The 17,124-nt window shown below is 37.1% G+C and overlaps 1 protein-coding gene across 4 annotated transcripts in view; it reads right to left on the bottom strand.

Annotated features, from left to right (window-relative positions):
* MLLT3 (MLLT3 super elongation complex subunit) overlaps positions 1–17,124 on the bottom strand; it is a 258,074-nt gene that overhangs the window by 97,871 nt on the left and 143,079 nt on the right. For 3 of the 4 annotated variants that reach the window (XM_036434174.2, XM_036434172.2, XM_036434173.2), the window contains exons 3-4: positions 12,034–12,116; positions 5,940–6,083 (exon numbers count right to left, since the gene is read on the bottom strand). In XM_036434174.2, the coding sequence (XP_036290067.1) occupies positions 5,940–6,083; positions 12,034–12,116 (227 nt within the window). Of the gene's footprint in view, positions 1–5,939; positions 6,084–12,033; positions 12,117–14,486; positions 14,677–17,124 lie in introns of those variants that run through there. The other variant, XM_045580274.1, reaches the window with a different exon arrangement.

A 17,124-nucleotide genomic window follows, 5' to 3' on the forward strand; every position in this document is an offset into this window, starting at 1 on the left:
TGAGAGAGAGAGAGAGAGAGAGAGAGAGAGAGAGAGAGAGAGAGACATCGATTTGGTGCTCCACCTATTTATGCATGCATTAGTTGATTCTTGTATGTACCCTGACCTTGGATTGAACAGTCTAAGCAACTGAGCACCATGCCCTAGTCTTTATACCTAAAATAGATCCATCGAAGTGCTGGTCACACTTACTGGTGGTAACCATGTTTTCCTGTGAATATTTCTACAGTAGCTTACACTAAAGAATGAACCCTTTTCACTGTACCTTTACTTTGTGATATAAAAGTGGTTAAAGATCGGGTGATTGTCCAAACCAGTAATCTAAGGAAAAGGAGCCAAGAAACAGGGTATCTACCACATGCCACACACCGTGGTTATACATCCCCAACAAGAAAAAGACTGTCTCGTCCATTTCACAAATGATAAACTGAGATCTAAAAAGACCTAGAAATCGATTAAAAAAAAAATAGCTTTTTACTCATCTACTGACTTTAAAACTTTTCCAATTTTATCACACTCCTTGCCAACAGGAAACCCAGGGAGGTGAAGTCAGTATAAGGTTTAGTTAGATGATATACACTTATCTTTATCTTTACTTTGCCAACACCTGCCCCTCCCCCAAAGAAACTCATCCTCTTTCAGTGGAATGTAACAGTCCTCAAACCCTTTTGCAGTGTTTCAGTAGAACTGAGTTTCTGTTCCAACAAGACAGGTGGTGGGGAGGATCTATTGTGACCATAAGACCTTTCTGAACAATCCTGATATCCTGAGGAATATATTTGAAAATCACTCAAACAGCATTCTCTGCTCATCTTTTAAAAAACAAGCAGAAACCTCTCAGTGGCATTGAGAGGTGCTCCACTTGATCCCTCCGGTTAAAATTCTGGAACAGATTGTATCCAGCCTTGCCCTCAGAAGCGTGTGGCTCCCTGTCGTCTACCCCTCCTACCAACCAAAAAACAGGATCTCAAAACAAAGGCAGTCTCCCCCCAGCAGCTCTCAGGTGGTTCTTTTCCTGACCCCTACTTCCTATCCTTTTCTTGCTTTAGACCTAAGCAGAGCTCGGTCCTAAGCCAACTCTACACCTTCCCTGGCAAGCTCCAATAAGGTCTCTCCTAGAGAGAGGCTACCTTCAGGGTTTTGTAAATGAAATCATTCTGCATTTCAATATTCTCAGAAAATAGTGCTTAAATCCAAATGTGCCCTTCCCACAGACGTTTTTCTTTTCAAGCAATGATAGCCTTAATTTAGGGAGTTGTTCAATAGAAGAAAACAGGATATGTTTTTTCCCATGGAAGAAGTACACCAAGATTTCTCTGAAACTCTTTAGAAAAAGTTGCAACATTTTTTAAAAATTCAGTGAAAAGAAGGTAATGTTATTGACACACACACCCCAAAAGGTTGTCATTTACCTACAGGTTTATAGATTATGAACTATCAATAGAAAAAAACCCTGCAATTTTTCAAGATTCTTCTAACAAAAAGTTCTTTGGAATCTTTTTTTTTTTTTCCTAAGAGCTGAACATTTTTCTAAGATGATGCCAGCTCTATAAACAACCTTTCTGATCTCTTGAAAAGCCAACATTTAATAGTGCTCTGTATTTTTGGTTTATAAGAACAAGGTGCAAGAGAAAAGGCCATAAACAAAAGAGTAAGTTTACTGTATGTATACCTCAAGCTGTACATAATAATTTCACAAAATTCATAAGGATTAATTTTTCCATTAAAGGTAGAATATATACAGATCAATATCATAGACTCAATGGTTAGGTATAAGAAACACAGCCCACCCTCCACTTTCTCACCCCAAAACCCAGTTGGGAAAAAGGCTCTTTCTGAAGAGACACAGCCATAAAGCAAGATTTCTGATAGACACCAAAATCAAAGGCAGAAAAAGCAAAAACAAAACCTGAGAACTACATCAAACTAAAAAGCTCTGTACAGCAAAGGAAATCATCAACAAAAAGGAAAGGCAAACTATGAAATGAGAGAAAATATTTGCAATCAAATATCTGATTAGAGCTTAATATCCAAAATATATTAATATAAAGAATTCATGTAACTCAACAACAAAAAAGCCCACAACCCAATCTGATTTTAAAATGGACAGAGGAACTGAATAGACATTTTTTTTTGAAAGAAAGCATACAGATGGCCTACAGGTACATCAACATTACTAACGATCAGAGAAAGGCAAATCAAAACCACAATAAGATATCACCTCACACCTGTTAGAATGGCTGTTATCAAAAAGACAGTGAGTGGTCCTGAGGATTGGAGAAAAGGGAACCCTTGGATATTGTTGGTGGGGTTGTATATTGGTGCATGACACTATGGAAAACAATATGGAAACAATTTTCCTAAAAAAAAAAAAAATTAAAATAGAGCTACAATATGACCTAGCAATCCCACCTCTGGGTATATAGCCAAAGGAAATAAAAGCAGGACATCAAAGAGATATGTACCTCTGTGTTCACTGCAGTATTGTTTACCCAAGATATGGAAATAACCTAAATGTCCATCAGCAGATGAACAGATAAAGATGTGTGTGGGGGTGGTGAGTGAATGTAAATAATTAAATGTTATTCAGCCATGAGAAAAAGGACATCCGGCTATTTGGGACAACATAGATATCACTTATATTTGGAATTGGTTTTTTTGTTTTTGTTTTTTTAAAAACGCTGAACTCATAGAAACAGAGACTAGAATGGTAGTTACCAAGGGATGGAGGAAAAGAGGGGGGGGGGTACAATTTTAGATAATTAAGTTCTGGGAATCTAATGTACTGCATGGAGATTATAATTTATACTACTGAATTACACACTTGAACTTTGCAAAGAGAGTATATCTTAAATATTCTCACCACAAAAAATAAATGGAAATTATGTGACATGATGGAGATGTTAGCTAATACTATGGTGGTAATGATTTTGTAATATATTAAGTGTATCAAATCAACACACTATATACCTTAAACTTACACAATGTTATACATCAATTATCCTATATAATAAAGAGCTAATATGCTAATTAGACTGAACAGCAGAATGACCTTCCAGAATGACAGGGGCGGGGGCGGGAGGGGAGGAGATGGAGGTAGGGGCACGAGACAGCTGGGGCTGTGAGGGCCTACCGTATTTTCCGGCGTATAAGACGACCCACTAATTTTACAGTTAAAACATAGGTTTAGGCCTATATTCGCTGTATAAGACTACTCCCCACTTCCAAAGCAACACCAGTTCTTTTTTTAATAGACCGCCTCTCTAACTCAGCCAATCCAAGCAGGCTTTTTATGCATGCAAATTATACATGTTCTGTACCCGAAGCTAGTAAAAAGCCTGCTCAGATTGGCCAGAGTCAGAGAGGTGGTCTATTAAAAAAAGAACTGGTGTTGCCTCGGAAGTGGGGGCTAGTCTTATACAGCGAATATAGGCCTAAACCTATGTTTTAACTGTAAAATTAGGGGGTCGTCTTATACACCGGAAAATACAGTAGTCTTGCATGAATTTCATGCATCGAGCCTCTAGTACCTTAATAAATCTGAAAAATATTTCTAATAGAATCAAAAACCGTTCATAAGTCAGTGACACAATGATAGGCTTAATTTGTACTAAGACAATGACAACCGTTTAAATATCTGATAAAAATAATACAAGTTAGCCAAAAATCTAGGTAAGACAAAAAAAAAAAAAAATGTTTGTCTCACATTTCCCTAAAAGACTATATAAAATAATAAAAATCTATGAAATCACTTCCATTTCAAATGATTTTTTTAATTTAAATTTTACCATAAAATTCACTGGGATCAGTCCCTTCAAAAAATTTGCCAAATAACTGGTGTGCTTGAATATGTCACATATCAGCTTATTATGCTATAGTTGTCAAGACGTAATCTAAGTCTAATGGGAAAAAATCCTGCAGGCTTCAAACAGCACTTAAAGAAACACAAAGAAGGAAAGTTGGAAGTCAGGGAAGATAATTCTGAGATAAAGGCTGAGTTGAGTAAAAGACAGAAATCTACTGGAGACCTTATCAGGAGGCAGTGCTACACTCCACTGCATTATCAATGACCTGTAACCTCTTCTCCAGCTCACAAGCAACCCTTGAGTACCCTGGGTCTAAGTGGTTGTTTTAAAAAGTTCTCATGTCATATTTACTTTTTCCTACGACCCTTATCAGAAGCCTGATGTACTCAAGCTCCATAATTCACATGCTCCAATTACCTACCTAACTGCATACCCAAAAGGAATTATCAGAAGCATAAAATGCCACCCTCATAAAAGGAAAAATGAGAACTAGGATTTAAAAATGAACTAGTTCATTTTTAAGGGCATACACATAGATAAATAGCATTAACACTGTGCTCTTGGTAACTATAAAAAGAATATATCTATAATAGAGTTGCTATTTTTATTTTTTTTTAAGCACCATTTCCTTAATAAATATATAAGTCCTTAACTTTAGAATATGTTGTCTCCTATCCTTCTGAAGTCAGATGAGACTGGGCATGTACATGGGGGGGAGGGGAGGGTCAAAAATATAGTGACGGAAGATTTGACTCTGGGTGATGGGTACACAATGCAATATATGGATGATATGTCATAGAATTACACACTAGAAACCTATACAATCTTATTAACCAATGTAACTCCAATAAATTTAATTTAAAAAAATAAAAATTAAATGGATTGTATTACCAAAGCCCATTTCTTCGTGGAGATGCATTTCCACATAAAATACTATAGGCAGTGATTCATTTCCAAAGCTACTAACATAGTATAGTGCTGACTGAATTGTGGTAAAAGTAATTGCAATGCCTCAAATGCTTATTTAATTAGTAGTTCAAGTGAAAGTATAGGAGCTTGGCAAAACAGAACTCCAAAAAATGGATGTCAGGGATTCCATATAATCCAAAATGTTCACACAAATATATTTATGGGTGATTTTCTTAAGAGAGGGTCTACAGCTTGCCTTAAGCTCTCAAAGTGGTTGTCCATAACCTCATAAAGGGAAGGAACTTCTGTGCTATATAAAACACAGCTTTTTCAAACAAAGACCTCCGGTAGATTTTACCAGTGAAATGAGGCATCTTGAGGAGTTACGGTCTACACATGCTCACATACAATGGTATTTTCATGGTGCAAAATCATTAAAAATTTTCCAGGAAAACAAAGTGGATTAAATCCTAGAGTAAAGAACACATTTCAACATTTTATGGGATCTAAACTGCCAAAATAAGATGACACAGGAAGTTCATCTGAACTAGAGGCTGGTGAGCCCAATGGTACGCATTGTAAAGTAGATTTTGACCAGTCAATAAATAGTGTTTGTCTGTCAGCAGACTTAACCGCAAGCAAATATGTCATAATGTTTATATTTGTAAAAAAAGTCATTTTAAAAAAAGACAAATCATGTGGACAAAAATTTACCACACTTTAGTTACTATTTTCTTTAAAAGGAAAATTCATCTTTTACCTATGTGTAATTCAAGCAAATAACAGTGTGTACTTAAATAAATCAAATATGTAATACAAACAAGTATACCTTTTCGATTAATGTGATTCATGAATTTTTGAACAATAATTCCTTTTTATATAACTTTTAATGTGAATTTCAACTTTACCCAAAAGTTTCTATAAATATAACAAAAGCCAGATACTGTTCTTTTCTCAACTGAGGATAGTTTATTGGTTTGGACGTTTTGTTTCAATAAATTTGAATTGCACACACGATAAGGCTATTCTAAAGAACAATGTAAATTCATATTCATACCTACTTAAAATGTTATTGTTTGCTTACCTTTTTATCTCAAACCATGAGTCTACAGTTAAGCCATGTCACTTTATCTCTTTTACCTCTCTCAAAGCACGATTATACTTTTTAACAAGCTAGCTACTAGTATTTCATTGGAAAGCTTTTCACAAGACAATGCCACTCACCCCTCCTGCCTTCAGCAACTTTCTTCTAAAGTCCTCTGTGGGGTTGTTGAAAGTTAACTTTTCACAGCGGAGGTGATTCACTGGTGGATGGCCTTCAAGATGCAGGAATAGGTCATAATCAAAGCGGACTTTCTTAGGTTCCTCCTAGAGATTCAAAAAAATTAAGAAAGAAAAAGAAAAAGTTAGGCATAAATAGCAATTTAGAAAGCACAGATTAACTCCCTGTAAGAAACAGAAAAGATGTCTAACAGCTATAATGTCGAAGAAATATGGGAGGGAAAAATTACCATGCAATTATCAACAGAGCAAAAGAGAAATATCTAATAAATCAGTTTCTTATGTTAGGGGAAAACCAAAAAGAATGAACTCATCATCTTTCCTATAAGCTTTCAAGTGGCCTGACACCACCAACACAGCCACCCACCTTGAAAAACTAAGACACCCTTGAAGCCACAACTTCCCATTCCCACTCTACCTCTCCATGCCCACCATCACCCCCCACCGTTGTCTCTCCCAAATATTTTTTTGAATAAGCCCTCTACACCATATCATGTGGACCTTGAGAAAGAAGATACTTACTAAGAAGGGCTCCTGGTGGCTAACGGGGCTCAAATTTAAAAAAAAAACAACCTCATAGCCATTTCTACACAGGGGCCTCTCACACAAATTGCACTTCAAGGAGAAGCCTGCACTGAGCTGCCTGCCTCCTGCACTGAACTACCTGCCTGCACTGTGTTTCTGCCATCTGAGCCAGCCCTTATAAAGGAGTTCCTAGAATCCTATTTCAACCAATAGGACTGAAGCTTTCCCCATCCCATTGGAGATGCACAGCTATAGCCCCATCAACATCTTCCCTAACCAATCAGAGTTGTTCTATTCTGACCCATCAGGAAAGTGCCTTTTGGGTCAATTGAACCATAAGGACTTAAGAGTTCTCACTTGCATGAAGACAGATCAATCAGCGACCAATTGGGACTTCTGTCTATATAAGTCAGGTCCCTATGACTATGTGAATGTCCTTTCCCTTTCCACCAAAGATTGAAGCCTGTGTTTCCTTGGCTGAGATAAACACCGAAGATGTCTCATGGGAGCAAAGTGGAGGAGACCAGCACAGGCCAGGGTGGACTGCTACAGAAAGGAGCAGGACAGAGCAGTGCAAAGCAGACCAGCAGGGAGCAGAGCATAGCTGTCCAAGGGGAGATGGTCCTGCCGCCCCCCCTCCAGCCTCCCCCCTGGGGACTGCCTCACAGTCATGCTGTTTGCACAGCTGTGCTGTATCACTATTGAGCTGTTTTGCACTGAATACAGTTTCCTTCTTCGCTGCACCACAAATTAAGGATATCTGTTGGTACTGAATTGGTGCCAATAAGCATCAGTTGATACTGTCAATCTCTAGTACTCACTGCCCTAACTACTACTGCAAACGCCTTTCTCTAGCAGGTCTTGGTATTTTAGGATTATTTTCAATTTGTCCTTCATTCAGACCTCAACAGTATCTACAGGGTGGGGGTAAATTAGGTTTAAAGATGTTTATAAATTTCTATGATCAACTATAAACCTACTTTTGCCACACCTTATATATTAAACAAATCTTATCCATTTTTACTATTTGATTAAAATTTCAACAGCTTCCAATTGCCATTAGCACAAAAATTTAACCTCACATGAATGTCATATAAGGGCTTTCATAATCTGGCTCTTGGGTCCATTTTCCTGAACTAGAAGAACAAAATAGCATCATATCCAAGAGAACATAATAATGAGAATTTCATGATACTGAAGTTCAACTCTTGAGCCATTACTTTAGTCGGCTAAACATTTAAACCTCTCTACAAACTGATTCTTTAGCATCCATGGGGAAATAAAGACTGCGGATAACAATAACAGTAACTAATATAAACTTTAACATTTCATTTGGACCAGTGGTGAGTTGCTTTCCAGATTAAGAAATTAAAGCACTTAGAATTTGTTATATTAATTTATATGAAAATTCCTTGTACGTTACAGATGTTAACCATCCCATGAAATGATACAATTTTTTTCATTTGCCAACAGCTTTGCCATTTTGTACTTTTTATAGCAACTGTTTTTTAATAATAGCTTTACTGAGAATAATTCACAAACCATAAAATTCACCCTTCTAAAGTGTACAGTTTATGGGGGTTTAATACATACATAGAGTTATGAAACTATCACCACCGACTAATTTCAGAACATTTTCCTGCAGAAATAAACTTAAAACACATTAGTAGTCATTCTCCATTACCCCAGGCACCACTAAACTACTTCCCTTTTTATGGAGTTGTCTATTGTGGACATTTCATATAAATACATGGACATACATAAAATGTACACACAATATATAATTTTTTTGTGACTAGCTTCTTGCACTTAGCATGATGTTTTCAGAGCTCACCTATGTTGTGATGTTTAACTTGTGCTTAGTTCCTCTAATGGCTAACTGATATTCAGTTGAATGGTACACCAGTTTCTTATCCACTTATTGGTGGACAGACACGTGGATTGTTTCCACTTTTGGACGACCATGAATGATGCTGTAGTGAGCATTTGTGTGCAAGTCTTTATGTGACCTATGTTTCCATTTCTTTTGAGTGTACTCCCAGAAGTGAAATTTCTGGGTCACTCTATTACTTGGTAACTCTATATTTAGCATCTCCAGGAACTGCCTTACTGTTTTCTGGAGTGGTTGCACTATTTTAAAATCTCACCAGCAATGCGTCTAGTGTTGGTGGTTTTTTCATACATTAAAATGTTCCACAGTCAAACAAAGCAATGTTTCTCTTTACCCGAGTTTGTTATACTACTAACACGTCATGAGACAAAGTGATTCGAACCCAGTTCTTTTGACTCAAAAGTCTGAGCACTTGAAATGGTCAGAATATACCTACAAATCCAATATTTCCACTTCCTCACCCAAACTTCCCCAGACCATAGTCTCCACTCATTAGCTCATGACCACTTGACTTCTATTACCAATCCGCATGAAACCTGCTCACCTCTTTCATCAGGATGCCATTCTTTCCTGACTAAGAGCTCACACTTAGTATCATTCCTTCTCAGCCTTCCTTGCATTTCCCTTCCTTCATTGACCCACACATAGCCTTCAACTTCTGGCAAAGTTCCCCAGGGAGATGACACCCATTCATAAGGAGTCGGTTCCAACAAGGTGACAGTGACCCCACCCCCATCCGTATCCCTAGTCCAGCTCTTACATTGGCCACGTGCGTGTGTTCCACAGTCTATTCCCATCTCCGCTAGGCTGACCCGCAGCAACATCAAATCCATGCAATTCTTTTAAACTGCAGCTACATCCATCTGCTCTTTCTCCTGTAATCTATTCCTAGGCAAACAAAAATCCTAATTGCTTGCCAAGGTTAAAATACACAAAATCCATCCACTTCCCTAGTCTTCCTTCTCGCTCACTTATCACCACCAAATTCCCCCAGCTTCTGTATAGTACTCCTTCTCAGGAACTCTCAGATCTATCCCCTTTTCTCCAGTTACCATAACCAGTGCCTTCATTTAGACTTTCACCATTCCTCACCTGATCGCTTCCCTGTTTTTGAACTTACCCTATTTTACTTCCCCCAGTGACAAGAGAGTGGTCTTTCTAATACAAAAATTAGATCACATCTTTTCATTGATATAAAAGCCGTTAATGAAGTATCATTTTCTACAGGATAAAACGCCACTTCGTTAGAATAACCACCATAGTTATATAATACCTCTCCTGCACTTATTTCTTTGTTCTCTGACTGCACTCTCTCCTGCTGTAACTCTGCAGTTCCTCATTAATGTGCATCACCTCATTCCCTCAGCCTTTCACATAGTGTTCCCCATGCCTCAAATGCCTTCCCTCCCAGGATACCTCCCTCCCTTGCCCACCTAATAAAAGCTCATTCTCAAGACCCAGTGAAAGCATGGAATCCTCTGAAAAGTCTGCTTAACTCTCCAAAGAAGACATCTCTCCTATAGCATTGCTTTATTGGTGTAATTATCACATTGAATTATGATCACTGTTCATTTTCCTGTTTTCCTCTAAATTGTAAAACAGTCCATACGTCCTTAGAATTTGTTTTAAAGGGGTGGAGGGGGGCTTTTTCCTGCCTTATAAATTAAAGTACAAAGCCTTTTGGAAAGACATTTGTGCAATATCAATCAACATACTACATGCATATGATACCCTGACCCAGTAATTCTCTTTAGAAGTTCTATTCCCTTGACTTCATTTAATCATTCTTAACTATTTGATATAGCCTCTCCATAGATAAAATTTATGTCAGTGTAGATAGAGATTAGCAGGCACATAATATATCATACTTTAATATTTTTCTGTGACTTGCCTTTAATTCACTTAGCAATATGCCTTTTCAAGCCAGTATTTTAAAATATCTGAGTTGTATTTCTTTGTAATGATAAGTTTTTTTTACTATTATAAACAATGCTACCACAAACATTGCTGAATATATATATATATATATATATATATATATATATACACACACACACACACACACACACACACACACACACACACACTTATTGAGTAAACTCTAAGGATGAATAAAATAATATCCAAGCCATGCAATATTTCAATGACTCAGTTTCCTTCCTTTAAACTAGGGACATTACTTATGTCTCAGAAGTTCTTATAAACCTACTAAATGATGCAATATATTTAATGGCTCAGAGGCTGCCAAGGACAAAGTAAGCATTCAAATACTTAACATGCTCCCAAAATATAAATTAAAAACAAAACAAAACAAATAAAACAATAATTAATGGAGGTATGGTTAGCAGGTCTGTAGGGAGGTGGTGTACCAGGAATGTAGTCCATGAGGAGATGGGTGCAAAAGAAACAAAAAATATGAAAAACAAAACTTATCCCATCATCCACACATTCCTGTTTGTCAGGATAGTTTTCTTATAGCTTAATTAAAAGTGAATTATCCCTTAATCATATTAAGAGATGTTTGCTGGGCCTTCAACCCACTGAAAAAGCCAGTGGGAGACACTGTTGCAGTGGGAGGTACTGAACGTGAGAGAGGGGCTCATCAGTGGTTCTCCTACTCCACTGTGCATGAGAATCGCCTAGAAGTTTAACAGATATGAGACTCCTAGGACCAGGAAATTCTGCTTCAGGAGATTTAGGATACAGCCTGAGCATCTCACTTCTAGCCTGCTCTTCTTGGGTGATGCTGATGTTGCTGATTCAAGGATCACACTTTATAGAGCACTGGCTTGGTTAATATGACATCCTATTAGCTTGGTTCTTTAAAAAAAAAAAAAAAAAAAGAGTGGAGAAGTGAGGGTGAATTATCTCACTTTTGGGCAAGTTTTAGAAACTATGATTACTTTGGAATAAATGGAGGGAACAGTGTCCTTAAACATAACATAGCATTTACTAAGAGCTTACATATATTTGAAGTGTTATTCTAAACACTCAGCTTTATGGTATCTAAAGGACTTACAGTATTTATAGGATCTAGCCAACCTTATGGGGTAGATATTCTTAAACTATCTCCATTTTATAAATATGAAAAGTGATCTCCACAGAGATTGAGAAATTTGTCCAATATTTTATAGTCTGTCTGTTTTGCCACATTTGTTAACTGTTGGGAGCTTTTAAATCCAGCAGAGTCCATAAATATCTCAAGCTGATATAATTGTAGTATGCCTATCATGTGTGAGTATAGCAGCCAAAGATGACATATTATTCTTTGTAAGTCTAAAAATTCTAGAAATATGAAAATGAGGAAAGGTGTATTTCACTGAAAAAAACATAATTACTCTTTTTGATTTTAAAAACATTAATCTTTTTCAATAGAAATTACTCTTCTTTTAAAAAGAACATTTGACAATTTCATATAATCTGACTTCATATAATTGAAATTAGCTTTTTCTAGTTCCCCTCTGTAATTAAGGGGAACAATAGTTAAAATTCCTAGAAGACAAATTAACTTATTTTTAAATCATCTAGAGATAGAAGGGCTTATGAATCAAAATTATTTTAAATATCATTTGGTTAATGAAGGATCTTTACTGAAAAATTAATGGGTAAGGATTTACATACCTTGTTTTTAAAATAAACCTCAATTGGCAAAATGAAACCAGCATACCCAGATTCTTCTACTTTGTAAGGTGGATCTTTGCACACTGAAACATTAAAAAGAGAAAGCAGGTGAGAGGAGAATAATAGACCAAGAGATAGTTCACTTCCTTTAAGAAAAAAAACAACAACATTCTACCATCTAGATTAGGGGTGTTGAACTCAATCAGAGAAGGGGCCAAAATCTAAAATCCAGCCTAAATCTCGGGCCGAATGGTTTACTGAACAGTCATAAACTGTCATTGTGATGGAAACGCAGCGGAGTGCAGTGATGACATCGCGGTGCGGGCCACATTGCAAGGCCTGGCGGGACGGATTTGGCCCGCGGGCCTTGTGTTTGACACATGTGATCTAGGCCCCTATCTGCATCTCTGATCTACCCTTTATTTCTTCTCTAAAATCTATAATAATTTTTCCATGTAAAGAAAATGTACAAATTACTTATTCAAATATGTAAATTATTTATTCAAATCTTATCACAGTCAACCATGGTCATTAATGACTTTATTTTCCTTGTTATCACTCTGCCCTGCTTTAGGGAAACTGAGGAAAACTCCTCCTGGACCAAAGCGTGAAAGTTTGCTAGTGCAAGTACTACCGTGTTTCCCCGAAAATAAGACATCCTCTGAAAATAAGACCTAGCGCATGGAAAGATAAGACTTCCCCTGAAAATAAGACCTAGCGCAACTTTGGGAGAAAAAAATAATATAAGACATTGTCTTATTTTCGGGGAAACAGGGTACTTATGTCTAGTCTTTGATGTGAATCACTCCACCCTTAAACTCTTTGCTTCTCTGAGACATCCTGATTTCTGTGCCTAAAAGTGGCAGGACCCCCTCCTTCCTTCAAAAATACCAAATCCGCAGTCTCCCAATGTTATTGGTGCCCATTAAGTCACTATTTCCAACTTCCCCAAATATGAATGCTTATTGAAATACTGGTATACACACAAACACTTAAAATCTATTCACATCATACAAATAATATGAGAAACAATACGGCTTTTGAGTTTCTTATGAAGGAAGGCTCTTAGACAAAACTATTTAGGTAAGCTCTTGGGAAATGAGAGACACCCTAAGAAGCTAAATATAATTTCATCCCACTAAAATTTCCACCAAGTCAAAGTCAGTGACAAGCCAACTGGAATCATTCTAGTTAAGGCTGCATTTGGCAATATTACAAAAAAAGTAAAAATGTAATGCTGAACATCAAGGCCATACACCCTGGAAGCCCAAGCTCTCTGCAACGCGGCTCTGGTCTGTCAGCCTTCTTCCTTTACTCACCCACCAAACCCCTCCTGTGTTCATCCAAATGCATCAGTTCCCCTCAAATATGCCCAGCATTTCCCAATTGTGCCCTGTCCTCCTGTTATTCCTTCCATCACACCTTGATGCTATTCTTAGCATCCTCTGCTAGTTCCAATCCCAATTTCTTCACAAGGCCTTTCCTGACTGCAAAGTACTGTCATCTCTTCTCCTTTTACCCTCCCAAAGCATTAACTGTCTGAACCACTGGTTTGATACCCAACAGAGTTCCTTATTACTATATATATTCAGGAATTTCATCTGTGATTTCCTTTCATTCCTCAGAGACCGAAATATTTACCTCAGGAACATAAAGAGGGTTACGGGCTCAGGCCTGGGTGGCCATCCAGGATCCACCTCGGACTAGCCAGGCCAAGCTCTATAAAATGACTCAAATTCTCTGAACCCCACCTTTCTCTTCTGGACAGTGTAAGGATTAAATAGGATGATATATGGAAAAGACACAGCACAGATCCTGAACACACAGTTTTCAGTAGTGACTGAAGTGAGGCAGGAAATCTAACATGTAACCTTTTTGGCTAAAAAGAGAAAGGAGGCAGCAAGTAGAAAGCCCTGGATTTGGGTTAGAAGACTCCGGTCCACAGCCCTGGACTAAGAATTTTCCAGACAACTTCCATTTCCTTTCACTTTAAAAGAGAATATAACATCTACGCATCTCGAAGCATGGCCATCAAAATGCAAGAAAACCATATATGTAGGAAAATGTAAGGGTGAGGCATTTTTATTACAGACGACCATGATGATGTGCATGAAAAGAGGTTAGACATCCCGCAAGTACAAATGTGGCTGCAAAGAGGCTTGCCGAAGATAGGATTTTAACATTTGACTTTCTCCTTTAGTCCACCTTAGAACCAATTCTCCAAACTGACATCAAAGTTAATCAGTAATGAGGGATCTCACCTGACCTTACACGTTTCTCTAATAAAATATGAAAAAGCACAAGAGTGACTTGGTCCCTTCACCCACTGACCACCTGCCAACCTGTCATGAATATTCAAATACCCTGAGCACTGAGAGTGGGAGTAATGCTACTGAATGCACTGAGCATCCGCAACCGCACCCCAGCTAGAAGGCTAGCATTATACCCACAACCTTTCCGGGCTGCAGAGCCCCTTTTTAGAACAGCAATTTCAGTGTCCAGGTTGTTGGGATTAATCATGCCAATGTCGTTTGAAGGAAGTTTATTCTGCGGGTTGCTGTACGTGCCAGAAGTTATAGCTGTCCCTCTATACACCCTTTTGTATAATTCATTTTCTCTATTCTGCATGCAAATTGCTCCTATTATAGGAAACAGCTGTTAGTGAGCATATCTCACAGTTGAAAGTCTTAGATTTTTCTACCCTCTAAAGGAAATGATGTTATGTATTAATATTCCAGAGAAGTCTGGTATTATAAGAAACTGTTTACCAACACATACCTCAATTATTTTTTAAATGAAATACTTTCATAAATAACAATGAACAATGTCTGAGTTCTTCATTAGAAGCAAACAATATTTTATACACAAGAAACATGCCAGAAAGTCGTTAGCAATACAAAAGCAAATTTACAGTTCTGACTGAAGAAAGTCAAATTAGGAAAAATACTTTGCTTGTTTATTTGTTTGTGTATCTTATAACCAGAATCATTAATGAGACTTTCTAACCCAGTTTTTAAGAAGAAACAGGAGTTAAAATTAAGAAATATTTTAGCCAGCAGGGATAGTACATTAGACATAAAGGATTATTTTTAAACTAGTAGAACCATATTTGGGATCTCCTTCTGTCACTCAACAACACTTCTTCATTAAGAATCCCTTAGCACAACGGTGAAATCATAGACAATTGGGTTTATCTGAGACACGATTATTGTTCATTGAGAATCCCTTTCCTTGGTCACTGCCCACTCTGTTACCTTTGTAAGATCTAAGCATCTAAAACCCTTCAACTCATCCTTCCTCTCAGCTGTTCAAGAATTAGGTAATCCCTAAGAGCTATGTAATAAAAGGCCAGGTTTCAGAAGTTGTTGAAGGGATACTCATCTTTGGAAAGCCATCAAATTTATTTAAAAAATAAAATGGGAAGGTTAATTATTCAATCTTTAAACTGTGAAGACTGATTCAGTAGAAATCACTGAAAACTCTTCTTCCTGTCAAAATCCGCCCCAAATCGTCCAAGCTTCTCATGTTGCCCTTATCAGGCTGGTGGGTAACATTCATTCACCTGTAAGACTCCTCCACTAGGCAGAGCCCCTTGAGGTTAGCCACCCCATCGTTATTCACATCTGTAATTCCAGGTACTAACATTGAATCAAGCAATAGGTACTAGACAAATGTTTGATGAATTGAATTTTTTCAAGATTCATGCCACCCTTCACTAATTTACCATAACTAAATAAGTTGCTTGCCGGAAGCTGCCAAGAGTTGATATGAGCCTTGAAATTAATTGACCATTAATGTATTTAATTGTTTTAAGTTGATATGAGCCCTAATGATTCTGGTTATACGATACACAAACAAAAAAAACAAGCAAAGTATTTCCCCTAATTTGACTTTCTTCAGTCATAACTGTAAATTTGCTTTTGTACTGCTAACGACTTTCTGGCATGTTTCTTGTGTATAAAATATTGTTTGCTTCTAATGAAGAACTCAGACATTGTTCATTATTATTTATGAAAGTATTTCATTTAAAAAATAATTGAGGTATGTGTTGGTAATGATTATCTAATTCTTGAACAGCTGAGAGTTATAAACTCTCTACAATCACCATAAACCTTAAAACATTGGTGCAGGCAACAGAAAGTGTTGCCACAGATGAGTCTTGTCTTGAAAGCTGAATATCCAACACTAACTGGTTCTAATTCTGATAATACCAAATTTTAGGAAAGTGAGTTAACAGCTTCGGCCTGAAGATCGCCAATGTCATGTTGAAACTAACATTCTATAGCCATAAATAACTTGTCTCTTCTCCTCTCCTTCCACACATCACTACCAGTGTACCCCAAAGCTCTAACTAGGAGACATTTTCAAAACTCTCTGTCCAAGAAACCACAGGTACCATGTAGCTATGACAACACACAACACCCCAAATGTATGCCTGAGAGGAACAGACCAAAGTTTTTGTACATAATGAGTCATTTTCCCTAAAATAGCCTTTCAAAAATAATAGGCACAATGGAGGCCCATATGGATAATATGCAGTATGATGCTAAATATTGCATTGACCATTAATGTATTTAATTGTTTTAAGTTGAGCAGGAAAAGTGCACAAAATTAAAACACATAAAACAGGGGAGGTGTCATGACTAAATTAATCTAGAATAAGTCAAATCCTTACTTACTACCTGAGATTTTTTAATATTCTTCCTTTAGGAAAAAAGAGTTTCAAAAAAAATAGCTGTGCGTAGTACAGAGAAATAAGTGTCTCTTAGATGAATAAATAAACTTATGCTTATATAATAATCACATGTAAAATAAATTAATTTAGCACAGTTTACAATAGCTAAAATTTGGAAACACCCTAAGTGGCCATCAGCAGATGAGTGGATGAGTGGAAAAATGGTACATCTACACAATGCAATGCTACGCTGCTGTTGCTGTAAAAAGGAAGGAACTCCTACCATTTGCAACAGCATGGATGGAACTGGAGAGCATTATGCTAAGTGAAATAAGTCAATCAGAGAAAGATAAATACCACATGATCTCACTCATTTGTGGAATATAATGAACAACATAAACTGCTGAACAAAAACA

The sequence above is a fragment of the Pipistrellus kuhlii genome, unplaced genomic scaffold (genome assembly GCF_014108245.1).
Source record: "Pipistrellus kuhlii isolate mPipKuh1 unplaced genomic scaffold, mPipKuh1.p scaffold_m20_p_12, whole genome shotgun sequence".
Taxonomy (NCBI): Eukaryota; Metazoa; Chordata; class Mammalia; order Chiroptera; family Vespertilionidae; genus Pipistrellus; species Pipistrellus kuhlii.